Source organism: Vidua macroura, chromosome 3 (genome assembly GCF_024509145.1).
Source record: "Vidua macroura isolate BioBank_ID:100142 chromosome 3, ASM2450914v1, whole genome shotgun sequence".
NCBI lineage: Eukaryota > Metazoa > Chordata > Aves > Passeriformes > Viduidae > Vidua > Vidua macroura.
This window is the reverse complement of record NC_071573.1, coordinates 11,214,727-11,242,583: the sequence shown is the minus strand read 5'-3', so window position 1 is coordinate 11,242,583 and position 27,857 is coordinate 11,214,727. Positions and strand designations below refer to the sequence as shown.

At 39.1% G+C, this 27,857-nt stretch overlaps 1 protein-coding gene across 9 annotated transcripts in view; it reads left to right on the top strand.

The window, feature by feature from the left end:
* Window positions 1-2,370: 2,370 nt before the first annotated feature.
* Window positions 2,371-27,857, top strand: part of QKI (QKI, KH domain containing RNA binding) — a 149,560-nt gene continuing 124,073 nt past the window's right edge. For 3 of the 9 annotated variants that reach the window (XM_053972326.1, XM_053972324.1, XM_053972332.1), the window contains exon 1: window positions 2,372-3,124. In XM_053972326.1, coding sequence (XP_053828301.1) covers window positions 2,983-3,124 — 142 coding nt within the window. In that variant the 5' untranslated portion in view covers window positions 2,372-2,982. Of the gene's footprint in view, window positions 3,125-27,857 lie in introns of all 9 variants that reach the window. The other 6 variants (XM_053972329.1, XM_053972327.1, XM_053972330.1 and 3 more) reach the window with 3 other exon arrangements.

The following is a 27,857-nucleotide window of genomic DNA, read 5'->3' as shown; positions in this document are numbered from 1 at the left end:
TGGTATTTCTTACCTTGTATTGTCTACTTACATTCAAACACTAGAAACTCTTTATGTGCAGGAAGCAATAATGAAGTGGTATGGGAACAGCTGCACCAAATCTGCTGAAAAGTCTCCATATGCTATTTTTACTGTGAGAATCATTAGTCCAGAACAATTATTCTAACATCATCTACGTTGATCTAATTTTAAGAGGAAAGCTTGCTCTTCAGCAGATGCCCTTAATAAAATGGAAGGATTTGACAGCATGGTTTCTCAGGGTTAAAAAGATTCTTCACTCACCAGTTAAAAATTAGCAAGCAAAGGGCTACAAAAACGCATCATTGTCCAGACTGGTCTACAAGAAGCAAAATGATGGCAATTTTGTTAAGCACATAAAGTCATATTTTAGCTTGTCACAATCTTAAAACAAAGTTGGAATAGAGCAAACACAATCATGTTACTAAATAGAAACCTCATTGTTTTGTCCTCTATAAGCACACTGCAGTGTGCTGTGGGCATGCGATTAATGAACTAAGAATCTATATTTAAAATAATGGTTTGTAACACTGCTATTCTTTGATAACAAAGATAATATTTTCTTACTAAATATACAAGTTTTTAAGGATGGAAGCAGTAAGACCGACTTACCTTACATAAGCCATTAATTTCTAATAATGTAAATAAATCCCTGAAATGACATAAAAACTCTAATGTCCAAATAATGAGTTCTATCTACTTTTTTGAAGGGGGAATATACAATGAACACTGGACATAATGCAATAATTCAAGTTATGGGAACTACACGTTCTCTACATTTTTGTCAATGCACATCTTTCAGGAAAAGCAGAGTTAACGCTGCTTGACAATACCCAATGACATTGTACACCTGTCAAGATGACGTGTCTCTGTTTCTTTTTAGCTTAGGGAGCATTGTTCATTGCCATTAACCTAACACTGAAAGTCTCTTCAAATACTGTGCAGTATGTATTGAAATGCATTTGAATTTTTTACGGATTTCAAGCAATAGCTAGACTTTATACCTAGTCCTATGATATTAGGACTGTTTACAGCGAGCTACGTGGAGAATGCAGCGATTTTTATCCAGCTTTGTAACAAAAGCTCTGCCAAGCTACCGCGAACTGCCTCCAAGCTTCCTGACAGCCTCCTAAGTGCTAAACACCAAGTAAGAGCACCGAGTAGCTGCGTGGGGAAGGAGCAATACGTACAAGCAACCGCGTCGCGCTGCTTTGCCTCAGCGGCTACAGTGGATGGAGCACGTTAATTTTGGTTCTGGCTGCCGGACACCGCTGCTCCCGTCACGTCTCCCATCCAAACCCGTCAAACAAGCCACGGGTGATGCCAAAACGCGGCGCTGCCCTACGAGCAACAAGGGCGACGCGCAGCCCCGCCGGGCAGGCTCGGGCGGAAAGGAGCTCAGCGGGCCGGGATCCGGCCCGGGCTGCCGGCCGGGGCAGGCGCTGCACACGCGGGGAAAGGGCCGGCCGTGCCCGCCCGGGGCAGCGCCAGCGCGGACGGACCCCGACCCTCTCCGCGCCCCGCCCGCGGCCACCCGACGTTCCCGGGACCCCGCAGCCGCGGACAGCGGCTCCGGCAGCCCCGCTTCTCCCTCCTCTCCCCCCCCCGCCCCCCCGCGGAGCCGGTCGGTGGCCGGCTGCCCGGGCACTCCGACGGCTTCTCCGGGGCTCCGCGCTCCCCGCCCGGCCCCGGGACCGACCGGGAACCACTCCTCGCGCCGTCCGCGCCGCCCACCGCCCGCGCGCGCAAGCGCGGCCGCAGCCCCCGCGCACACCTGCCCCCCTCCCCTCCCCGCCGCCACGCGACACCGGGGCCGCGCGGAGCGGCGGGAGCGCGCGCGCCCCGGCGCGGCTCTCCCCGCCCCCGGGGGGAGAGCGCACGTGACGCGTCCCCGCCCCGGAGGTGCCGCGACGCGACTTTGTTTGGGAGAGTTCCGCGCGCGCGCGCGCGTGTTTCCGCGCGGCGGGGCCGGGCGGGAGCCGCACGGGAAGCCGGCTATCGCCCCGCCGCCGCCCCGGGCCCCCGGAGCGGAAGGGAGGGAAAGAGGGAGGGAGGGACAGCTGTGGCTCCGCCAAGCGGCGCTACCGCCGCCGCCGGGCAGCGGCCGCCCCGCCCCTGGTCCCGCCCCCGGCGTGTCCCACCCCCGCGGGCCCTGCCCCCTCCCCTCCTGCCGCCGCCGCCGCCGCTGCTGCCAGCGCAGCCTGAACTGAAGCGAACTCCGGAGCGAACTGAGGAGAAGTGAGGAGGCGGCGGCGGGGCTGAGACTCAGCAGCCACAGGCGGCGGCGGCAGCAGCAGCAGCAGCAGCGGCGGCGGGAGGGCGGGCGGGCGGGAGGCGGAGAGAAGGAGGAGAACACACGCCAGGCGCAGCGCGGCGGCAACAACAGCAGCAGCGGCGGCAACAGCGGGGAGACACCGGCGGCGGCTCCTCGGAAGCGGCAGCCGCGCCAGCAGCGCCCGCCCGCCCCGCGCGTCCCCTCCCTCCCTCCCCCGCCGCGGAGACAGGGGGCAGCGCCGAGAGGAGAACCGGGCTCAGCGTGTGTGTGCGCGGGAGGAGGAGGAGGAGGAGGAGGGGGGACACACCGAGGACTGCGCCGGCCGAGGGCGCACGGAGCAGGGAAGCGGCGGCGGCGGCACCGAGAGGCGGCGGCGGCGGGTCCTTGTGCCCGGAGAGGAGGGCGCAGCCCGCACGGGGGTTTCTACCGAGTTTCCTCTTTTTTTTTTTTTTATCTTTTTTTTTTTTTTTTTTCTTCTCGGTCCCTGGGACTCAGCGGCGGGTCTGCGTTTGTCTCCGGATTTGAATCCTCCTCCTTCTCCTCCTTCCTCGGGGAAGCTCCCCTCCCCGCCCCCTCCCCTCCCCCACCGCCTCCCTGCCCGCCCGGATCCAGCCGGGCGCCCCGTGCCGCGGTCGCGTTGCTCGGCAGAGCTGCTGCGGGCGCTCGCCGTCTCTGCGCGGGCTTGGAATATGGTTGGGGAAATGGAAACCAAGGAGAAGCCGAAGCCGAGCCCCGATTACCTGATGCAGCTGATGAACGACAAGAAGCTGATGAGCAGCCTCCCCAACTTCTGCGGGATCTTCAACCACCTCGAGAGGCTGCTGGACGAAGGTAAAAGCGCTCGCCCGGCCGCCCCCTCCCCCGCCCCGCCGCCTTGCCCTGCCTCCCCCGGCCCGGGGATCCCGCTCGGCCCCCCGTCCCGACCCGGCCGGGCGGCGGGGGCGGCCCGGGGCCTGTTCCGCTCTCCCTGCTGCTCCCCGCACGCTCCCGGCCCCGGCTGGGGAGCCGAAAACAAAGGGGAAGTGCGGGCTCTCCCCGCCCTGGCCGCCGCCGCGCGGTGCCGGGGGACTCGGGGAGCGAGTGGGAGGGGAGAGGCAGCCCCGGCCGCGCGGGTCCCCGATCTCCCCGGAGTGTTTTCCCCCTTATTTTTCCTTTTCTTCCTTTTGCCCTTTTCCGCACTATCTCCTTAAACCGGGGGAAGGGTAACTACAGCACGGAGGGGAGGGAGCGAGGAGAGGAGCTCAGGAATGCGCTCTGGGGGAAGGCAGGGAGGAGGGGAAAGGCTGGCTGGCGGCCGGCGCTCCCCTCCCTCCATCCCTCCCTCCCTCCCTCCCGCGGCGGCGGGGGACACGGGGGTCCTGCCGGCGCCCCCGGAGCGCTCCGCAGCCCGGCCCCAGGGCCCCCGCCGGGGGGGCGGGGGGTGTTTGGTTTCGAGATTTGGCTGTTCTGGAAGCTGCTTGGACTTGAATGACTAAGGCGGAGGGGGGCTGAGCTCTTTCTTCGGCTCCAGATCTACCCCACCCCGTACTGGCCGCAAACTAATTGCGATTTTCCTATATCGCAAGGGAAGGGAGCAAATTCTTCTCTCAGCTATCGTTACCTTTTAAAGAAACTGAACTTGAAAGACTCCTACGTGTGACTTTAGTGAAGGGGGAGAAACAAAAAGGATTACGAAATTGCCTGGTCTGCTCCTGCCAAACGTCCACCCCAGCCTCGCACCCGCTTCTGGCACGGAGCGAGGCCCCCCCTATGCCCCCAATTTTTTCCCTAATAACTTTGTTTGGGGTTAAGATTTCACAAACAAAGAATCACGCTTTAGAAATTAACAAGAAAAGTACGAGCTGGGAACTTCCTGTGTCCCATACATTTTCCCACTACAGTAATAGACCCACTGTGTATCAAAAATTAGGTGAAACACTTGTTCTTAGTATTTTAAATTTGCCTTGTACTCAGGTTCACAGGTTTGTTTTTCTTGTGGAAGGCATTTCCTTTCCTATGACTTTAAACCTAGGCTTTCTGAAAACATAGACCTGTTTGTTTAATCGTATTTGATAGCTTTGTAGAATATGATATGACCATAAATAATTCATACAGTTTCAACTTGTTGGGATTCTTAGTATGAAGTACTGATTTTCGAGATTTTGAGTTAGGGTTCTTGTTTGCGGATGTATTCCTCTTCACTAAAAGAAGTTTGGGAAGTTGTTGACCTCGGAAGATGAAAGAACTGGTTATATTTGGTAGAACAGCTCCCCGCCCTCTGCCAAGACTGTAAAAATGAGATAGCAACTGTAGTACGACGCAAAAATAGCGTGTCGAGAAAATGCTACTTTCTGAAATAAATGATAGAGGAATTTAAAGGAATCCAAACAAACAGTGAAGAATACTGAAACACGGATTGTGGGAAGCATTATAATGGGAGAGTCTATTTTTATTTTCAAGATACTTGGAGGAGTTTGAATTTATATTGGAGCAAATGTGGATGTGAAGAGCAAAACTACTTTAGGACTTATATTCTTGGTCACGACAGTGAACAACCTCTTCAGAATAGTTAGATTCACAATAAACATCAAGAAGAAACTTGACTGAGAAGACTCCTTTATAGCACAAATGAGCCTTCCAGAGATTTGATAATGGATTTTTAAATTCCTGAATCTCTTCATCTTTATGTATTTGGCCAGTGGAGGCCTGAAGCTGTTTTTTTATTTTCAGAGAACAAAAGGAAGAAAAACATTTCCCGACACAAAAAAGTCACTGAAAAAGGAATTCCCGAAATATTTATATCTTGTCATATATTTTGAAGTACTGAAAACTCTGGAAGTCTGTTTGCAAAGTATTGGAGTTCCAAAATGAGAGCTTTTGTGACTCCTGCTGACAAAGTTTAAGGACTGTGTTGAAGCTATTCTTCATTCTCTCTCTTCTTCTAAAGAAAAGCAAATAAAATATAATCTGTGTTCCTAAATGGTCTCTGGAAGAAGCCTGCTATCCCTTTAAGCTTTTCTGCTTTTCCTGTTTACGTTGGCAAATGGGTGGAAGTATTGTGGAGGCAGAAAACTTTTTGGAATGTTGAAAAAAAAAGTTTCATGCAAATCTAGTAAATTGCTTCAAGACTTCAGAATTTGAACACTAAGGGGCGCCAGTTATTTTTTTTTCTGAGGCATGGGTCTGCGAGCACCACTATTAACTCGGGCAGTAAAATTATCAAGTCTGGTAGAAGACGCCAAAGAATGACAGAATACTTGTGGATTTGTGCAGGTATCTGTATTTGCATGCACCTCCACGTATTGTATGCTTACAGGCAGTATTACATAGGTGGAATAGGCAGTAGCAGTGAACAGTTGAGAAGCTGGAACGAGTGTTTCCCTGTAAAACATCTATCCTGGCTACCAGTGGGGGCTGTGTTAAATATCTTGAACTGTATGCTCCACTGACATCCTCCAGCAGAAGGGTTTAGTAATAGTGAACTACAGGTTGCTGGAAAAGTCTGCAGGATTTAATGTGCTTACTGAAAAGTGTATTATTACAAGGTTTCATCAGTTGTTTCCTGGCACCCTTGAGAATACCAAGTATTTGGAGCAAGTACATGTATATATAGGTATATATAATCTAAAAATAAAGTTACAGGGTTCACATTCCCTCTTTGCCCCCTCCCTCCACCCTGTCATTTGATTTGCTTCTTTTAGTTTGTTGTTGTGTGCTTCAGGTAGGTATTTGTTTTTGGTTTGTTTTTTTTTTTTTTTTAGTTATAATACAACCATTTTCCTGAAGATTTTGTTTATGCTTGAGAAGAATAATATTATGATCAGCCATTGTCTTTTATTTTGTGTGCTGATCAAAATGAAGAAATAAAGTCACAACCCAAGAATTCAAACAAATAAAAGGTGGGATTGCCTTCCCTACTGGAAAGCTAGGGTTGTTTTTTTTATTATTACTTATTTATTGTTACATGCCAGTATTTAAAAACAGAACTCAAATGGGCTTTTGCTGTGGTTACTTCTTGTAATTGTATGCAGCAAGAGATAGAAAGAGACCTGTGGTTTTAGGTGAACAGTACATCCAATCTGGTTAGGTTACGGAATTTTTTGGGGTCCATTTCTGTGCTGTGTGTATTATCCAAAGTATGTTTTCCTTTCTGAACTCTATCCTACTTTTCGATCTCAGAAAATTTTGGTGCTTAACTTGATAGATGATCTCTGTCCTGCAGCATTTTGTTTTTGAAGACTGCCTTAAATGTAAGAAGTGTATTGAGGAAACCTTATTTTTTTAGGAACTACTTTCATAAAATGTGAAAGTTACAGTTTTGTTTAGGTTACAGTTATTTTTCCATATGTGTGCTTTTAACTTGTTATGTGTAAATAAGCCTTCTGTGGATTAACAAGGATGTTTAAAGAGCACATCATAATAACTAGGAAGCTGAATTGTTTTTATCAGACTGGTGCAAACCTGTGGGAAGAGAGGGCTTTTCCTGAATGTGGAATAGGCTGTATTTCCTGTAATTGTTTGCACCATCAAATGTGACCTGATTTTTTTTTTTTTTTTTTTTTTTTTTTGCTTAAGCTTTTGAGATACTAACTTTTATGATGTTAACCTGGATTTTTTTTTCTAACAACTTATATATTTTAATGCTCCCCTTTGTGGACAGTGAATAGAGCTGTACCTGTTTTCTTGCACTATTTTTAAAAACTGAATTGGACATTTCAAACTCCTCAGTAGCATGTTGACAGATTGAAATTAATGAGGTACTTCAGTGGTATTCTTTCATCAGACTATGAACAAATGTGCCTGAACTATTAACTGAGATTTAAGTAGTCTGATTTATAAATTTACATTTTGTTTTCTTGAACCTGTAAGTGCACAGACTCTTGCACCTGATCGGAATGTACACAGATCAGACCTGTGGTCTGAACTGTTTTCAAAAAGAGATTGAAGAGGACTTTATCAAGAATTCATTTTTCCTCGGTAACCTATCCCTGAAAAACTTATTCTTTCCTTCAAAATCATGTTGAAGGTAACTTAAAAGAATGTCTACCTTTAAATGTAAATTTAATCCATACATCTGGCTATTGGAGATGAATCTAATTTTGTGTCAAATAGGCTGCTTCTTTCTGTCTACCAAGTTTAACAAAGCTAGCGTAAAAACATCCAAGTAGGCTAGTGTAAAAACATCCAATATGAGGATAAATTTTTGGTGAATGTTGCTCTCTCTCTTCTCACTGAGAAAAGTGCATGTGAACTTGGGGAGCTTAGTGCCCAAGAGTGCAGTTTAAGCAAAACGTGTGCGTGAAGTACGGCTGAAGAACTGTGTTCTGGTGTTGTAAATGAGTTCTCCCTCTGAAGTTATCTAGTTACTTTTGTGCATGACCTTATTGTTTGTGATTATGTAAATGTAGCCTGTACTTAGCTAGGGTTTTACTGACTTGTCAGATTTGATGGAGGGGCACTGGCCACATTAGCATGTCAGTTTTTTCAGTTGTATCAAATCTTGCAATGGACCCCCATTAATTCATTAAAAATATGCTTCTTAATGCAATATTCAGGGATGAGTATTCTTTGGGATAAAGGCCTTACAAAAGGTGTTTGCCCAGAGTCTCAGACTAATTTTTAAACTTGGTGTATTAATGCTAAAATTGTCAAAGTAGCATGCCACAAGAACATTGAGTATTGTTTGTGTGCTGTTTATCATTAGTACTCTTTTGAATTTGATTCTTTAATTATCTCTTAAAACTTAATGGTCTGAGGTGTTTTTCTGATTTATGAATGTTGTAATGCTTCTAGAACTTGTATTCAGAAACCTTGTAAGAGCTATTTTGAGGTGTGGGTGTTTAGTTATTTTTTGGCAGGGAGAGGGAGTGGCTTTAATACCTTGGCACAGCCTCTCATAACGCCAAACCAAAAGCTCCATTGCGCTTAAGAAACAGTGTGGCGGTTCTTTTGGCTTGTGGAAAAATATTTAAAACAGCAACAGTTCAGTTCTTTTTAAATTATGTTATTTTTGGAGCTGTATCTGCAGCATTTATAGGATTGCAGTCACCTGGCATGTAATTGAAAAAAGGGTATTTTTTAACTGATACAAGTGTTAAGTTAGTAAAACAGTTATTTTAAGCTCATACTTTGAAAGTTATTTGTTCCCTGTTGCTTACCAATAATTAATTGTTAAAATCTGTCTTAAGATTTTATTTTTTTTTTAAAATAAGAGTACCTGCATTAGACTTAGTTCTGTACAGGAGCAGCTGACTTGTTGGAACTGGGTGAGGCCTGATTGAATTTAATGTTTTTGTTTAGTGCAACTAGTTCATTAAGGTTGCAATTGAGTTGCATTTTCCTCCTCTGAAACTGAATGCAGTAATTTCTAAATATAAAAATCCCTTGCTATGGTTAGAAACAACTGACCAAGTGCAGATTACATTAGGGAGTGGCATGCGGTGCTTTTGTGATGCACAAGGGGAAGAACTGGAGATGTGTTGGTTAATAATAGTAAAATGGGAAAAAAAACCCTAAACCAACCTCCACCAACTGAGAAAAACTCCGTGGATTTTCAGAGAGCACTTAGAATGTCCTGATTACGAAAATGAAATTTACATGCATCAACAGAAGTTGCTGATGTTCAGTGTGTGCTGTGGGTGTGAAGAGAAGGCTAGACACGAAGTGGACGGTCACTTTTGTGGGTTAGTAATGTTTTTGACTAGATTGTCTGTTTTAGTCATTCTTAGATTAAAACCTTTTTCCTCTGAGTACGCTGTACAATGCCAGGAATGGGATGCTTACAATGATTTGAATTGTGTAGACTTTGTAAGAAGAGCAAGTGCATTTGAATTGTCTTTAATTGCTGTCTGTAACCATAAAGTGTTCTCCTTTTTTGAGAATGCACACTGATGCAGGTATGCCATTAATTAGGTGTATTATTAGATGCTGGTATATTTCTGTGGCTGACAGGATAGACCTGTGTTAACGTTAATTACCAGACCATCCTGACAGCTCAGGCTGATTGAAGTACAGCAGGAGTCTGCCATGGAAACTGATGGTTTATATTTGACTGCTTATATGGAATGTTGGGGGGTGGGAGATGGGGGAAATGCGTTGCCAGGAAAGCTGTTAACTAATGAAATGCCCTCATTCACTGACCCTTGTCTTTATTGAAACATAACTCACAACTTCTCATTCCAGCCATGTGAATTTTCCTGTACTGATTTTAGTCAGAATGCAGACTCTGAAAATCTTCTGTTGATTTTAACATTTCATTGAAATTTAATACCCAGTGCTAAGAAAATTAGTAGGAACAGTAAAACTGCTAGTGTTTTTAATCTCACTATGCAGTTGGTTAGGTCAATAGGAGTACCACACAAGCTACACTGTGTCTTGCTAGCAGGAGGATATGTGTCTGTGAGGGACATTGAAATTACTGTTTGAATCCTGAAGTAGATAATAGGTGTAATGTTTATAGTCTGAATTATATATACCTCTGCTTTGCTAAGAAAAAGAGTGGGATTACTGAAAGTTAGGCAACATTACGTTTTACTTCTGACTTCAGAAAATATCCTGTATAACCCTGTACAGTGCAGTTAAACTGATGTCCAGGTTTGTGTTTCTTTTGGTTGTTTTTCTTGGAAAAGTTTAATAGAAGTGGCGTTAGCTTTTTAGTAGCACAGCTTAAATTTTTTTGAGACAATTTATGCACGAATGAACAAAACAGCTGTGACAACACTAAAGAGAATAGTATCTGGCTTCGTAAGCCCAAGTGCCCCTCCACTTTGTTCTTCTTTATTCCATTAGAAAGTGTCTTGCAGACTAGCTGCATGTCTGAGAAGAGCAAGACAGTGCAAGTTGGAGAGAAGTTGTGTTACTTAAACCTCTGTCGTCTGAATTCGGCACTGGAAGTTGCAGCTTTTTTGATCTCTGCAGTTATTTTAGCAGTGTTATTGGTTGGAATGAGTGTGGTAATGCTAAAAGGATTTTTTATTTATTTTATTCTCGTGGTTTGAAATAGTGAGTAGAAATTGAAAATACATTTTCAGTTACTTTACATTTGAGAATTGATTTTTTTTTTATACTTGGTGTCAAATAGTAAATTTTGCTTTTCAGTTCAGTGCAAAAAGTCGTTCTCTTGTAGGGAAATGGCAGTAGGTAGCTATTTATGTTTTAATGTTTTTGGTGGTACATAGTTGAGTGGCACCCTGGAAGTAAATTTTTAAAATTGCTTTTAAAAATATTTTTAACTGTTTTGCAGCTGTGCTTGAGTACTTTTACTTTACTCTTTTCTGTAGTTGGAGGGATTTTCTGTGTTTCTAGCACAGGCCAAACCAGAGTAAGATATTGATACTTTGTATTATAATTGCAGTGCTCCAGGAAGTGGCCATGCGGGAGAGTCCTCAGGATACCCTTTTTTAGAAGGGATAAACCATGAAGCAATATGCGTGATAACTCACTGAAATCTGAGGGTATTCATAGTTGGAACAGTTAACACTTCAGTGATGTATAACCTTACAAATGTTGACGTTTCTTTAAGACTTGATTTCAAAAGTAAAAGCATCCCAGCATGACAAACAAATAAAGTCTTGTTACTTTGCTGGGAAGTTACTTCTAGGTAATCTAGGGAGTAATGCATCAGAGTGGCTGCTGATGTCAGAGCAGAGGCAGGGGAAGATAATTTTATACTTTTATGTGGTATACTTTATACTCTTTTCTGGTAGATCAGTTTCTGGCTTAAAAGGTCAGCTGATATTCCCTACTGGTCAGGGTTTTTTTGAGTTTGTTTTTGTGTGGTGCTGGCTTTCTTTTCAGATGGATCAGAGCTGTGATCGCGCTCCTGGGTGTGTGATCTCAGAGCAGCTGTGTTGGCACGGTGGCTGAGGCGGCTCGATACTGAAGATGTAGAGCAGCACCTTGGGGAGGGATATGCATTTGCTTAAACATTTACTTAAAAGTCTGAAGCTCCTAATTGATGTCAACTGATTGTGCATCTAGTCTATTCAGAATTTTAAGGATGTGCTTATTTGCAGAGTAGCTGACACTAGATGGAAGTCAGACTTTGCTGAATTCTTTAAACCCTTTAGCTATTGAAATAATGAACCTTTGTGGGTTTTTTTCTAATTGTGATTAAAGAACTGATTTAGAAATCTCTGTAGCCATTAGTTGGTCAAAATGTCCTTCCCTAGCTATGGTATATTTTTTTCATTATTGTGTAGGAGATGGTAAGTGACTGAAATTTTAAAAAGTAAACAACAGATCTGCTAGCACAAGTATGAATACAACCCTAATGTTCTGGTTCATAAGTTTAAATGGCAGCTAAACTAAAACATTCAGCTCATGTTGCATAATGCTTCCATTTATTTATCAGACTTTGAAGCAGTAGCAAATCAGTTAATATTCTTCTCAGTGGAGCTTAATCTAATAATCTGCAAATAATTATATTAAAAATTGTTGCACGGTTTTCAATTTTTAGATGCAGAGCAGGCCAAATCCCCTTCTTTTTGATGTGAATATCTTAGGTTTCTCTGCAGGAACAGGGAAGAGGAGGAGAACACAAGAAAAAAATTCTGTGACACAATGCTTTTTGCTTTTGAACAGTGTTGTTGATCATACTGCTTTTAGTTAGTTTCAGTTTGTCCAATTCATCTAATTTTGAAGGAGCACCCCTCCAGCATAAAGCAACATGGACAATTTCTCAGAAAGTTGTTGCAGTCATCAGCCCCCACCCAAACTTACAAAATAGCTTTGCCTAAATACCACATGTACAATCTGTTGTCAGGCGTGTTCCCGTAACAGTTGGTTTGTGTGTTAAAGTTGAAGGTTAAAATGCTGTTAATAGGCCCAGCTGTCTTGTTTAAAGTGTGATGTTTTTGCTGTGAAGATTGGCTGTGCAGTGAGAACGTGGTGTGTGTTAGACATCGGTAGAGACAAGTTGTTGATAGTTCTTTAATTGCTTAAGTATCTTATCATCTCTAAAGATAAGTATAGTCAGGGAGGCTCATATACAGTCAGTTTACGAGGGAATTACTGCTGTTTAAATCACTTGAGGCTTTTATGGAAATCTGATATTGCCTCTGAATCAACCTGAAGCAGAACTTGTTATGCATGTTCTTTTGTTCCCACTTTTCCATGTACTTATGTCAACTTTGTGCTCAAATAGACTTGAGCAAAATCTGATCACAGATGATGTGGTAGGGATCAGAAATGAATTCTAATGAAGATTCTATCAGGAAGATTGATTATATGTGTATTAAAACATCTTCAGGGGAAGAGTGATACTTTACTATCTCAGGTATAAAATCAGTGACTGTAATTGTGTTTAGCAGGGAATTATATATTTGGCTGTTCTCATAACATGTTTACAGAGATTTGAGTTATATTTTGAAATTTCTTGCACTGATTTTGTGCTCATTCTGTGGATAAATTTTATTTTTCTGACAAGACTAGCATAATCCTTTATGAAAAAAATCCCAAACCACCAGAAAAAAAAAACATTACCTAAAGATCAAATCCATCTTAGAAGGGAGAAAAAGTAAACTTGCTTTCTTGAGAAAAGCTTATTAAAGTTATAAACTTAAAAAAAAAAAAATTTAGAGAGTTATGACATTTAAGATATATACTGACATTTTGAGGGGGAGGAGGGGGAAAACTTCTCTATATCATCTTAATTATAGAGATGATTGAGGCTAAATTCTGTATGGATCAAAGTATTTCCAACTAATAATAATTCAGGTGTCGCTTCCAGGGAAGCAAGGGACTGTGTGGAAGCTTTGTCTATAGGTGATGGGGTACATAAACTTAGTGCCTATTGATTTAGTAACTGTATGTTATTCATAACTATTCATGAGGAATCACGTTGGTTCCAAATGGGAGGTTTCATGCACACTTGGGGCACTTGGTAGTGCTGAGTTTTAATACTGTTAAGTGTCTTCAGCAAGGTATTCTTGCGTCAGCCTCGGATTAACATAGGATGAATAACAGAGCCATTCATCAGCTAGGCAAGTCTGAAGAGTGTCAGCAAGAAAGCTGACGGTGATGAATTGGAGGGAGATGGATGCTGCAGTAGAGGCTGCTCCAGCCAGCGCTGGGGTGTTGAGGGATGGCAGGTGGTATTTAGGTGTATGCTGAGTAATTAAGTGAGGAGGGACCACACGCTTGTGCTCGGCTGAACAGAGAAGAAATGTGTCCCTTCTACAATCCAAAAAGGTTACTAAAGTCAACAGCTTAAAATGACAGATGGACCACTGGTTTTTCATCTGTTGAAAAAGATTTACATCAGTCTTTAGTATTGATAAATGTGAGTTATGTTTTGAAGACAGACTTGTGGACTTCTCTTAATCTTTGCAGTCTCAGCAACCTTCTTTGGCTTCATATATTTGGATAAATTTAACTTTGAGGCAGATTTAGTTTATTCTGAACTTAATTTTCCTTTAACTTCTGTGTTAACCTTTCTCAGATCTCACAGCTTTCATTTGCTTTGTTGCTTCAATTTCTGATTACATCAGTTTTAATTTTAATTTTTTCCCCCTCCAGGATAAAGAAAATAGTTGGGAATTTGAGAGGGGGATTTTCTTCTATCAGCCTAATAGCATAACTAAGTGGTTTTTGACATGTGCAGAGGTCTTTCTAATCCCATTTAGAATGGTTTGTACTAGAATTGTTTTTGGCTGCTTTTTGTTATATCATACTGTTGAACACTTGATACATAGAGAACTGTTCAAATAATCAAGTGTTTTACTTTGTTGGGGCTCTTCACATGTATTTTTTTCTGCCTGTTGACTGACTTTAGGTTACTAAACCTGTATGTACAGGCTTTCTGAGCCCTGAGCACAATTCATTACTGAAATATGTATCAAACATTTCAGTATGTTGTATAGCAGTCATAACTAGTATAGTGTAGTGGTATATCATAGCATAAATTGCTGCGCAGATTAAACTACATTTCTGGTACATTTTTCTGGATTGAGCATCTGGGCTGCTGAAAGTTTTCAGCAGCTGTTAATAACTAAAATATGTTCGTAAATAATCTGAAGTATATTGTGATGTCTCCTTCCAACTTTTATTGTATGCTCTTAGTCTTAAATTTCAGATAAAATACAGGATACTAATAAAGCACTAACATTTAAGGAGCTTTTTTCTCAGTCTAGTAATGGTTGAGTAGTTTCTCATAAGATATAATACAGTTGAAACACAACTTAAGCTGCTGTAAACTTTTATCTTTTCCCACACCGTCCTCTGCTATGGAAAGTTGGGGCTCTTTATTTCCTCCTTGGAAAGTGAAGGAATAAATATTACTAGGAATGAAATCTGAATTATTTCCAGGCTGTTGAGCTAATTAATGAAATATGGGTGCAATAGTATGCACCCATAAAGTTAACGGAAAGGACAGAATATGTTTTGAAAACACATTACTATATAAGGAACTGCAAAAATTTTATTATAAGCTGATTTTGAAAATGCTAAGTTAAACAGATCATTATATGAAAGGAACAGAAAAATCATAATATATTTCCTTGAGCTCTGAGGTGTCTTTTTGTTACTAATTTAAAAAATAGCACCACGATTTACTAACCCTTCAAATGTTATGAGATTATGCATTACACCTGAGATGGAGATATTTATATTGAAGTTAATCTTTGTACAATCCAATCAAGATTTCCGCTGCACATAGCGTCTTTTTCCAATGCAATCTATGCTATTTTTTCTCATGCTTGTCACACTGAGACACTCGGCCATTCCTTGCCCATGCCTTTTCTGACATAGCAAAGAATTACAAAGCAATCATATTTTGTTTTGCAGCACCATCAGCGAAACTGTGCAGTCATTGGCACAAAAAGTAACATCAAAGAGATTTTTTTCCTAAACAAAAGGGGTTGTTTTTGAAAAATGAATGAAAACAAAATAGTCTTTGACATGAGACCTTTGAGACCACTTTCTCTCTGAAGTAGGCAGCATCTTTTTTGTTAACAAATTTAATGGAGCTAAGTGAAAAGCAATATGAGTTACCAGAATGGTGTTTTTCAATCTACTGTTTACAGACTCGTTGCATATGAAAAGTTGCTGCAGATAACAAAGAAATAGGAAATCTATTATTGGGAGATTTTAAATAGGCCACACTGAGCCTTCACTTTATTGGGAACCTTTTGTTTTAATGTGAGTGAAAAAGGTTGAAGACCACTGATTTAAGGGCATTTGCATTGTATTGTCCTTGGCCATGGGCTGAAGTAAAAATTTGAAACAAGAAACTTCAATGAGGTCACAAAATAAAATTGTGTTCACTGTTACGTGAATTTAAACTTGTTTCACCTATCTGCTTTTATTCATGTTTCAGGACTTCCTGATGTTATGTATTTACTGAGCTAGTGAGTATGATGATGTTTTCCCCAGCTGAGATGTAGAGAATCTAATTAAATTAATCTATAGAGTCCAGTTTGCAACACTGGAGCTTCGAAATGTTAAGATGTTAATTACTGAAAGTACATGTAAGAGATATAACCTACTAAATTCAAATTGGTATGCTGTTATTATAGAATAATTTCAGTAGTAAACTGTCTTTAGGGCATCTGAACCTTTCAATTTAAATTCCATTAAAATAGCCACACTGTTGTAATTCATGAACAAGGATATTAAAGCCAGTTCCAGAGGCTCAAGTACCTTTAGCTTTAGGTAAATATTTCATGAAATGTTTCAGGTTGTTATCCCCACCCCTCTCAACTTTTTCCCCACAATGGACAGCTTTATGAGGTGATAGAACATCTTGTTTAGTGTTAATAATGAATGGGCTTGGGAAAAAAAGAACTTAGAGCATGTTTAATACATAGTAGTCAAGGTACAGATCCTGCAAATGTAATAAGTCTGTTCTTTAAATCAATCCTGAATATAAACTCTTAATTTGTAAGATCTTTTCTGGTAGATTTAAGATATAGGTGGAAATAGTGTAAATGAAATCTATGCTGTGTTAGAAGCCTGTAAAATTCTGCTTAAAAATTACATGAATTAAACCTAGCATTCAGTTTAAATATTGGATGTTTAGTTTCTATGGTGGGTTGCACTTTTTTCAACTTGTTTTTTGACTTTTTTTCAACTTTGTTCCTAAAAGTGGCTGTTCTTCAGTGAGTTTGTCAGATGAAGAGAAAATTGATGACTCTGTAGCTACTCCATAAAAAACTTATTATCTTCAACATTCTAATTATGCAAGTAGCAGATATCTTGGCTACCAGACTGTTAAAATAAATATTAGTTTTGTTTTAATATTCTCTGTCTATTTCTACCATGTGTGTATATAGACATGAGTACACTCTATCTCCTGTGCTCTCTCCCTTCCCCCCTCCCTTTTGTGGCAGTGGTACTTGTTAATACCTCTCCTGTACAGTAGTAGGAAGTGCTTAGCAAGGTATAAATGTTGTCTCTATGGGCAAGAATTAATATTATTAGAATTACTTATTTTTTATAGTGGAATTAAAAGTTATACACCAGGTTGCTGAAGTGTAAAGCCAGAGGGGTGGAGGGGAGAATCTACTGTACTTCAAAGAACTAAAATGTTCTCTTTGTGAATGAAGAACATCTACATTAGAAACTCCAGCATTATAAATCCTCACTTTTAAGTGCTTTTTTTTAAAAAATAAAACTGTCTGGTTTTAATAAGTAATGTAAATAGATTTTTATTTTCAACAGGAAGCAAAATTCATATTTGCATTTCTTAAAATGCAACATTGAAATTTACTTACGGAACATGGTGAATGTAATAATGCAGACTTGGTGCGGAATTTTTTTTTGTGCTGGTTGTTGCCTATCGTCTGATATCTGTTGGTGTTTTGCAGAGGCACCTTCCTTTATAGTAAAACATGTTTTAGTTAATTCTGTAGATTATGACAAAACAGTAATCCTTCTTTCATCGTAATTTCAGTTAGAAAAGCTCCAATTTCAATTTTTGTTGTAATGGCAAGAGGTAAACACTGATGCTGCATTATCTTATCTAGTTGATAGTTTCATTTAACAGTCCCGGAACTTGTTGTGCCAACTGTTGAATGCACTGGGCTGTGAAATAATCGGAACTTCAGCTTGCAAATACCAAGCTATTGTTTTCAGTCAAGTTGAGCTGAAATCTGCTTTCTATGCTGCATTGCAGTGGAAACCAATTAGTTACAGTGTGACAAAGATACCATTTTTTTTTTGCCAGAAGAGAGTTTCTGGTATTATTCTGAAATGTGAACAAATGTTTGCCAGTTTTTGTTGCAATTTAAGTTAATTTTGTAGACAAATAGGACTAAAGAGCTTTTGGTTGTTTAATTTTGAATTTTAGAGTTCATGTTCACCAAATGGCTTCTCAGGTCATTTGTCTAATTTACAGTGATGGTAATGCCATGCAATATGTAATTCTTATTAGTCCCTGAAGTCTAGATGGCACTTTGATTTCATTTCATTTCATGGGACCCATCTGGTATAGTTCAAAGTGTCTTTAGTTGTGCCAGGTTTAGTAATTTTTTGTATGTGCCCATAATTTACTTAAGTTTTAGACTTCTGACAGCTAGGTATCAGAGATTTATGGCTTAACATATTTTTCTTGCATTTTCCAAAGGCATGTAAGGGTTGACCAGAACAATGTTCTTTCGAATGTTACCTTCACTTAATGTGGCCACATAAAGAGAAATGACTTAAGATAGATTGACTGTTAAGATACATCAGCTTTGTATGAGATACTGTTTGTTTACCTGATTATAAAATATTTTTGAAAACTGGTGAAAAATGTACCTTTTCAATTACACCATTAGTTAAGATAACAGAGTAAAACTTAAATAAGCTAACGTGTGAAATTGTCATGCATATAGATTGGTTACCTGTCATACAATTTGATTACCTTTCAGTGTGACCAATACAGCTGTTTCACATGATAAAATGACATTTTTGTGCTTCTTTTTTTGTTGAATACTAAAGGGTAATATTTTTAATTACTTATTGTATATTATCTTTTATTGTTTTACTGTAATTTAAAGTCTTTTATTCAATGAAGCCCAAACCAATATGGCTTTAACTTCATAAAGATTTGGCATGTGGTTTTTACTTAGCTCTTACTCCTACTGGTAGCTATCACTTTGCTGCTCTGTTCTTCCAAGTAGTATATATTTTTTTTTAAGGTACAGATTTTGTATTACATCCTGCTTAGCTCAGGAAGCATTTATAAAAAGGAAGCAAAGTGAAGATTGGGCCTTTCCTCTTAGTTACCAGAGGAGGACCTTAAAACATGTAGCATAGCAGGTATTAAATATTTTTTTTTTCTGAGTATTCTTCAGGCTTGTCCAAAACTTTAAGAAAAAATACATCATATGGATGTGGGAAAAAGCAGTGGAAAATTCTGAAAAAAAGTTTGTGGGAAAGAAAGAGACGTTTACAAAATAAAATGTATGTAACAAAGATTCATATAGAGTGCTTGCTTAAAAGTGTATTTTATTTTAGTAAGGAGTGCAAGGTGTATATGAAGGTGTAGTCAGTATGAGGACAGATTTTATTCTTGGAAATGTTTTGATTAATGCAACTAGGCAAGTTTAATGTTAACACTTGTTTTTAAACAGCTGACTTTCAGAAGCACTTTACACAGGAGGTGTAATGGTGGCTTTTATGGAAAAAGTTGCACTAAAGGTACCACGTGTGAAGAAGTTCCTCTGAGGCATACCTGCTGTTAGGGCTTTTCCAGGTGAGCGATAGGTCCTTGCATTACACTGGAGGCGCTAATGTCTGAATGGATGTGATGGCTGCCTTGGAATGATGCTGCTGTTAGCAGTGAAAAATGTCTTCCTTACGATTCTTGTGCAGCAGGCCGTGGAGTGCAGCACATTTTTATAATAAAGGTGATGAATTTAATCGCAAACTGGCAGCCAAATGGAAATTGCAGACCTTGATACTGGGAGAAAATTGCCTATAAAGCAACTCCTGAGAGAGCAGGGTTTAAATTTATCCACCCATTTCGACATTGAGGAGAACACAGGAATTGCAGGGTATTTTGCTTGGGCTGTTTAGTTCAGATGGATGACACTTTAGTCTTCCTTTATTTAAGAACTAGTTACAGTGTTGCACTGTTTTTTTTTTAAATAAAAAAAAAAATGACCTTTCTGCTTAAACTCTACACACCAAGTATTTTGGAAAAATCTCTTCCTTTATTTGCTTGATACTTGCTGCTGTTAGAAAGTAGGACCTAATATGCGTAATCAATTGAAACTTAGCAGCTGCCTCACAGATTTCCCATTATGCCAGATTTAACCCTAATGTGATAGGAGATTTAAAAAAACACATAGCCTTGTATTTGAAGACTATTTGCATTGATGTAGTTCCATAAATAATTGAACTGGTCTTGAAGTCCCACTGGAGGTCTGTAGCAATATGTTAACATAATTTCTGATAGCAGCACAACATTTTTTCAAACATGTTGGTACTGATACATTTCAGCAAATCTTAACTCATTATATTTAGTAGTGCCAAATGCTGATGCTCTTCCTATATGATAACTAGGAGCTGAATATACAGATATGATTCCCATGCATGGTGAGCACTATATTAAAAAGAGACTACAAAATGTTGTTTAAGAAGCTTAGTAAAAGATGGCATGGTTATCATCTGTTCATAGAAAAAATTGCAGATAATTAATTCAGAAATAGATACTTGAATTGGACACTGAACTGAGTGTCCTCACCACAACACTTTTGGACTGCCCTTTTGAGTGCTTTAAGAGGTGATCATTCAGGTGAAAGTAACAATGAATAGCATTGGATTTTGACACAGATTTCAAGATGAAGAGAATAGGAACACTTAAGACATCAAGTATGGCATCTGTTATGGTTATTCCTTCAAATGTTTCATTGGTCCAGTTTCTCCTCTTAAGTGACATCAGAAGTAAGGTCTGTGTTAGAATATATACATGATCCCTAAGGTAAAATAAGTCCTAATTTCTTGGCCAACATGAAAAATTTTTATAGCAAGTATATGAAACAGGAGCTCCTCATTTCTTATTTGTGTTTTAATTTTGTTATGCCCTTTAGAAAATCAAACCTCTTACCAATTTCTGATAGATTTTATTATTTATTTTTTTTAATTATGACTTCATTTTTTGTTTTTTTTGTAAAGTAAAGCCCTGAGAGGTAATTCTTATTAACAAAGACATAAGGGTTATTAAGTTACTGTGTGATGAAAACAGTAGAGCTTGATTTTGGTGATGGTAGGAAGTCTGTCCCACACTGTATGTGTAGTTCATGAGTATCTCATCCATCTTCTTTTGCTGAAAGTGTAGATTTGTAGCAAAATTAAATAAATGGTTGGCAAGTTCTTGACTGTATGTTACCATATTGAGTTATTTTTATTTTTCTATAGAAAATATAGAATAGGAATATATTAGAATATAAAATATAATATATATTACATATATATATTCTATAGAATATATTTTCAATAAAAAATTCTGTATTTTCTGATCATGGAAAGTTGTGGCCTAACTTGCTTGAGAAATGTGCAGTAGCATTAATAATCTTGTTAATGTTCTATGACTGTAGTAGATTCAAATGAACACATTAGCAAGTTCAGATACAGGCATCCAGAGTTAGCTGATATAACTTTTACCCCTGTTTCTTTGTTTTTTTATTGCCTTCTGTCTGCAAGCATTCAAAGGCACCTCTTGATCTAGGAAAGACTAAGTACAGGTGTAGAATAGAGATGAAACTGGAATGTGTTTACTCATTGTAGAAAAAGATAATGTGCAGCTTGTTTACTGCAAAACAGCTTTAGGATCCTTTTTTGTTTTAATTACTGAAATCACCTTGGAGAAAAGTTATGGAGGATAGTTTTGAAGTAATTTGATTGATGATGCAAAAAGTAGATTCTTGTTGGGGGTGTCCCTGTTTTTGATAATTCTGGTATTCAGTGAATTCTTCAGTGATCTGTTTCAGCTCAGTAACCTGGAAGAAAGCTAATCAAGCAAACCAGAAAATGACTAAGAATAGTCTTTTGCTTGATTAGTGAATTGAATTGGCCTACTAAGACAGAGCTGGTGTGAGAGGTGTTAAGAAACTTCATTTTTCAGCAGCAGTGTGTTTATTATGGTTAGTAACTCTTCTTACCCTACAAAGGAAGGAGAATTGGTATAGCAAACGTGACTTTTGGATTAATGGGCCAAATACCTAATTTCTTCTGGACTTCTGTGCATAGTTTGGGATATGTAGTCTCCCTTTTCCAGAGTAGTGAACTTTCTTATATTGTCATTTTTAATCTATTTTCTACAACTTTCTCAAGATTTGCAGTTCTTTTCTGGGATGACCGGTGTGTTGCCTTCTTAACTATGCAATTTTTTCCTTCTATAAAAGGAACAGGAATAATTTCATACAGCTCACTATTACTGTTCTCTGCATCTTCCGTTTGGTTATCAGTAACCTTTTTTTTCCACTATTCTTTCTTCTTGTTGGTTAAATGTCTGTGTAGACTTAGGCTTCTGTATTGCCATTCACCTTTGTTAAGTTTCAGATTTAAAATCAAGCAAACATAAAACCTAAAAACCAAAATATTTCAATATCCTCCTAAAACCGAGTTGTAACGTGTGTTACAACTAATGGTAAGGTGTAACAAAACTACCAGTAGTAGCATTTTACTTTCAGTGCTATGTATGGTTAATGCTCTGTTATCTTCAAACTGGTGTAGATTGATTTTCTAGTTAATTTTTTCTACTTTTTTTTTTTTTTTTTTTTTTTTTTTTTTTTGTTGTTTGTTTTGTTTTGTTTTATGTGTGTATCAACACAGAAGAAATGCCCATTCTAAGCTTTTTTCACTGTTTCTCTGTGTGTGTGGTGCACTTATGCACTGATTGGCCTATTTCCAAAACGGTGATTACATTGGTGCTTGCTCTCTGTAGTTGTGTTCAGAGTTTGGCAGTATTGTCTGTAGTATATCAAAATGGGTTTCCTTTTGCAGCCTTTGTTTGATCCACTGTGGTTTTCGCCTTGAGTTTTAACAAGGGAAATTGGCTTGAGTGGCTTTCTTTACGCCATTCATCTGCTCTTGTCTTCTTTATCTTTTCACTAAACTGGTTTTCTTAGGTCTGTGCTTGTAACCAGATATATTATGCTGTCTACTTCCACCTCATTTTTCTACTTCCCCTTACTGATACCTATATTTTAAGCTTTCAGAAAGGTTTTTCTCGAGGTGAAACAAGATATTCTCTACAGTGCACAGTACAAAAAGTCTTGATATTATCATAAACTGCAATGAAGACACTCTGTGTTCTGGCTTTCTTATTTATTGAAACTTGTGTGTTCTGTACTGCTTGCTTAGTAATGATAGCCATTGTTTTATTTTAAACATACTCTGTTTCTTATTTTCAGTTCTGTTTGTTTAGGGGTCCTAATATTAATTGTTTTTCAGAAGTCTTTATTATCCCTCTCAGAATGATGTGCACTTTATTTTGAATTGTTACTGTTGAACCTTTGCATTATGTATAAGAGAGCACATTTTTTTTCCCCATTCAATTTACCTCTGTGTAGCATTGGATTTAATCTCCTATGTTTTTTTATTCCAGTCATCCTATAGACTCTCAATCTGTACTAACATTGCATAGTTTTCATAAGTATTGTTTACTGCAGCCTTACTGTTCATAGTTTAATTTCTGTTTTTCTTTGTTGACTGAATTTGTAAAGCTGTTTCTCTAGTAAATCACATACCTTAACATTTATCATTAACAAAGATTTTTAGGTAGGGCATCTAGTCATTCCCAAGTTAAGGAATTGATCTGAGCATTTGGTTGTGCTAAAATCAGTTAAACTGATTGGTAATGTCTTTTGAGAAAGCTTCATGAACACCTTGGAAGTCCAGCGTTATTCTTGGTATTTCATTGCGATGTTTTTAAAAACAAACCAAAAAACATCTTCTCCCATGCAATTTTTTATCTTTCATGTTCTTAACCAGACATTGAATAGTGTTAGAAGCAGATTATTTAATAAAGAAAAGATTGTTTGCTTAGAGCTGTTTGTTTGTTAAGGTCAGGGTGTGATTCTGTAAAAATTAGGGTTGTCTTTTGATTACATTTTTTTCAAGAATGGAAGCGGAATGGAAGGAGGTAGGAAACTGAATTTACTTCCTGGTTTTACTGACTACTGGTACTTCTCTGAGAGATCAAAAGGCAGTTCACTGACCTTTGGCAGAAACAATGTAAATTTTAGTAGGTTTCTCCAGTGCAAACTGTCTGGTTCACAATTTTGAAATAATTTGGTGAAGTTGTAGTAAATAAGAGAAGCAGGCTGCTTAAATACACTGGTCTCTTAATTTCATTGCAGAATGTTCTTCTATGCTGATATCACCTAAAAACTTTAATTTAGGATCTCCTCCCAATATAGGAAGTTGTGAGGATGTGATGAGATGCTTTGTCATGCAGTCAGCAATATCTTCATGTTTCACTTTAATTTCAGTACAGACAGGAGAGTACTGAAATTAAAGTACAGGAGAGGTGTTGCGGGTGACAGATTATTCCCAAAAATGTTGCAGTAGGTTTATTTATGTATTTATTTTTTAAATTTGCTGCTTCAGGAGGAGTTGGGGCATCATGGGAGACACCTAAATGGAATGCAAAGCTCCCGGTGTTCAGTCTCTTTTTGAAGTGCACAGCTGCAATTTGCAGTTCAGTGTTAAACTATTTTTTTACTAAGTTTTTAGAGGAATCATGAGAGTTGATACCAAGGCTGCTGCCTCTTCTCAAAGCTGAGAAAATATATGAGCTAAGATGTTTTCATTTGATATTGGCCACAGTAATGAGGGAAACTAATAGAATATTACTTATGTAAACTTCCCCTGTCAAGCCCAAATGTATCTACCATGCATTCAGGCTGTTTTGAATAGTAATTACAACTAGTGTTACTGGTTGTATTTCTAGTTCCTCATTACATTTTATAGACTTTACCCAGAGTGCTTTTTGGTACTATCAAGAACACTTCATGGTGTGATAGTGTGGTTCCATGCTCTGTAGGAAAATCACATTGAAATGAGTTCCAAAAGTGTGAGAGGACTCCAAAAAGCTCTTCTATGTTTTTCTGTGGTTTTTTTGTTTTTTTTTCCTCTGTGTGTGTGTTTGAGTTTCATTTTGTTTTGGGATTGGTTTTGTTTTTTTTGTTATTGTGTTTTTTTGTTTGGTTTTTTTGGTTTTTTTGGGTTTTTTGTGTGTGTGGTTTTTTTTGGTGGTTTTTTTTTTGGTGGTTTTTTTGTTTGTTTTTTTTTGTTTGTTTGGTTTGGTTTGGTTTTTTGGGTTTTTTTTTTGTTTTTTTTATTTCCACTGTGCAATTAATTGAAATAAGTCAAGCTCCTTACCAGATGTTCTGCATGTCTAGTGGCAGGAGGGGATTGCCTATTTACCGTTTGCTTTTTTCGTTTTCCTTCAAAGATGATTAAAAAAAAAAAAAAGCTTCCCCCTGCAGCCAGTATGTGAGAACAGGTGAAAGAGAAGAGTTAGAAAGAAAGAGACAGAAAGTAAAAGAAAATGGAATCCTTAAAGGCTGTTTCAGGCTTTAGCTGCCTTTTTACTCAGCTTATAAAAACAAGTCTGGAATGTTAATTGGAGGAAAAAAACGAAATTTTTCTACTGCTGCTCAATACAGTGTGTGTTAAAATTTTATTTCCCTTCTGGTAACGTAGCCTCAGCTATATGCCATTACTAGTCGTGCATGGCTGGGATTTAATGAGTGATGGCTCATCTGCTTAGATGGAATATAGTTCTGGCAATTAATGTTGGAAGCAGTAGTGTAAGCTGGTGTGTAGTTGAGGCCTCATCTCAGTTCCATTTTTATACCCTGTATTTAAAGTTGAAATACATCTTAGCATAGTGGGGGCATGGGGGTAGGTAGCAGGGGTGGAGAGAGAGGGGGAAGGACAAGGAGGGATGTTTCTGTGGGATGTTTGGTGTTTTCTGAGTTTTCTTACACATCTCCTTAAGATGTGTAAGATAAAACATGGAACAATGTTAAAGTAGTGACTTTATAGGTAGGCTGGCAGAGGTGATGTTGTCTTTCGCTGTAGTATCTGGTATCAAACACTATGACACTGAAAAGAAATACACTATTAATATGGGACAAGTAATCCTTGTATTTCTAGTGCATAAATTGAGATCCTTTTTCAGTCATTCAGAGTATGGGTGTGTTTCTGAAGAAATGGATGAATTATGTAATATAAAGCTGCAGATATGATCTCTGGAATGTGCTGTACTATCATTTATATTTTAAATAGCTCCGATACAACTCGTGATTAAGTTTGCATTATACATTCCACTAAATGGGTTCTTCTGCTGTTTTAACTTTGCAGAATTACCTGAAAAGTTTCATGCCAAGTGTATGGTTTAGGCTTCAATTAAAGCCGTGAAAAACTTTTCAAGAACGAACATGGGCAAAAAAGTCCTAGTATTTTAAAACAAAATGCACTTAATTTTTTTTCTGTGAGAGGTTGCTAAAGTGAGTACTTCTATTATTTTGTCTGGAGTCTGCCTAGATTTAAATGACATAGGTCATGTTTAGATTTGAGCACAAAAAAGTTATCCTGCTGACTGTGTGCTGTACCTCCATGCAGTTTCCCTTACTGAGCTGTCTTAGAGGACAGGGATGCTTTACTCCAACCTGAGAAAGCCACGTAATTGCTGTTGTGAGTTTCTGTGATTTGGGGAACGGACTTGGGAGAATGGGCTGAGTTGAATTGTTTTTTAGACAGGAAGATACTGTGTTGAAGCACAGTAGTCTGGAGGTGTAGCCATCCTTCGTGGTTTGTGGACTCTGGAAGAATACAGTGAGAGTGAGGTTGGGTGAAAAACTAGGACTAAGTAAAGAAATGAAGAATTGTATTCTCCATAGGTGGAAAATGGGACTTGTGGGTGGAGAAAAGGCAGTTTGGGAGTAGAAGAAGGTTTGGGATGAGGAAAACAAAATGTATGTGTCTGCTAAAGGAAACTGCTTTCCAGAGCCTGGAGTAAACCCAAAGTTTTGGAGTCTTGCCATGTCTTTGCTGTCAGGGAAATACCTGTGAGACTCAGAGGCAAATTGTCTCATTCCTCCTATGCTGTGGGACAGTATCTTCTTCTGCTGTCAGTTAATACCTTACTTCATGTGGCAGAGGTCTTTGGATGGAAAAATGCCAGCCTAGCTGACTGGTTGAATTTAGCAAGTTACCAGATAGGAGCACAGTTGTTTTGTGGCAGTAAAAGTGATCCATAAGATGCACAGAGATGAGAATTTTCAGGCATGCTTGTTTTGGAAGAGTGATGTTTCTGATATTGGGGGAAGTCTCAGGCAGCAGTTCTCTGAATCATTACTAGGGTGGTTTTTTTTTTTTTTTTTTTTTTTTTTTTTTTTTTGGTTTTTTGGTTTTTTGGTTTTTTTTTTGTTTTTTTTGTTTGGTCAGGTCTTGAATATCATAGGGAAAAAATCATGTCTTTCATTGCTTTATAGTGAGTCACGAGATTGTTCATAAAAGTCTACTTCCCAGCAGAGTGTGATTCAGACTTTTTAGAAAATGCCTCTTGATGTTGAACAAGTGAATGTTAACTTACAATAAAATATAGACCAAGACAGTGCATATTTATTTACATGGAAAGAAGCATGGGGCTTATTGTTGAGGGTGATATTTTACTGATGTGGTGTCACAAGGCAGGGCCTAAATATGAATATGCAGTAATATCAATAATTGTTACTGATTAATATTAGTGATTGAGGATTAGAAATCTGAAAAATTATTTCAGTTAATAATGGCAATTTTTGCTATTTAGGAACCAAGAGTGTATGATAATATTGTCATAGTTCCCAGGATAGTTAACATTGTGCAACTCTAAAAGTATTAGTAGTAGTTTATCAAGGAATAGCCACCTCTTCACATTCCTGAAGAGTGTGCAATCGTTTTTTGAGGAAAGGCTGTGGTTTTGTTTGATTAGGTTTTAGTGGATTGCTGTTGTGAGAGCGTACATAGCCGTGCCACTTGGAATCTCCTGTCAAACAGCCTAAGTTACCCATGTGCCTTTACAAGGACATCTCCAAGGTAGTCCAGACTTGTACTGACCCAAATACTCTGAGGGCCGTTTTGATGCTGGCTGCCTCTCCTGTCAAGGCAAATCTGCCTAATGGGGAACTGATGTTGTATGCAAATCAAATACTGTGTGTAAAATGAAAAAGAAGGATGATTAGAAGGCTCAACCTAGTCTGTTTTATTCTGATTGCTTCTAGAATAGTACCACTAACCAAATACTAATATCTGTTTACATAGTGGCAGGCCAGCTATAGTCTCATTATTGTGAGTGAAAGCTCTGTTATGATTGAAGGGGGTGAACTAGTTCTGTGTTGGTTGAAATTAGAATCCACCTAATAGAGCACTGTAGTTTTAAAAAGCAGGTATCCTCTTGTCATGTAAAGGAGCAAAAAGAATGTGACTCTACTTTGACCTCTGAGAGTCAATGGGATTTTGTTATAGTATAAAAATACTCTTAATGGAGTTTTTTTTTTTTTTTTTTTGAAGAGTTTTGTTTTTTCTTGACAAAACTTTGTAAGATGATCTAAGTCGGTTTTAACATACTCAACTGCAATTAAGTTGAACATTCCATTCACTATGTGGA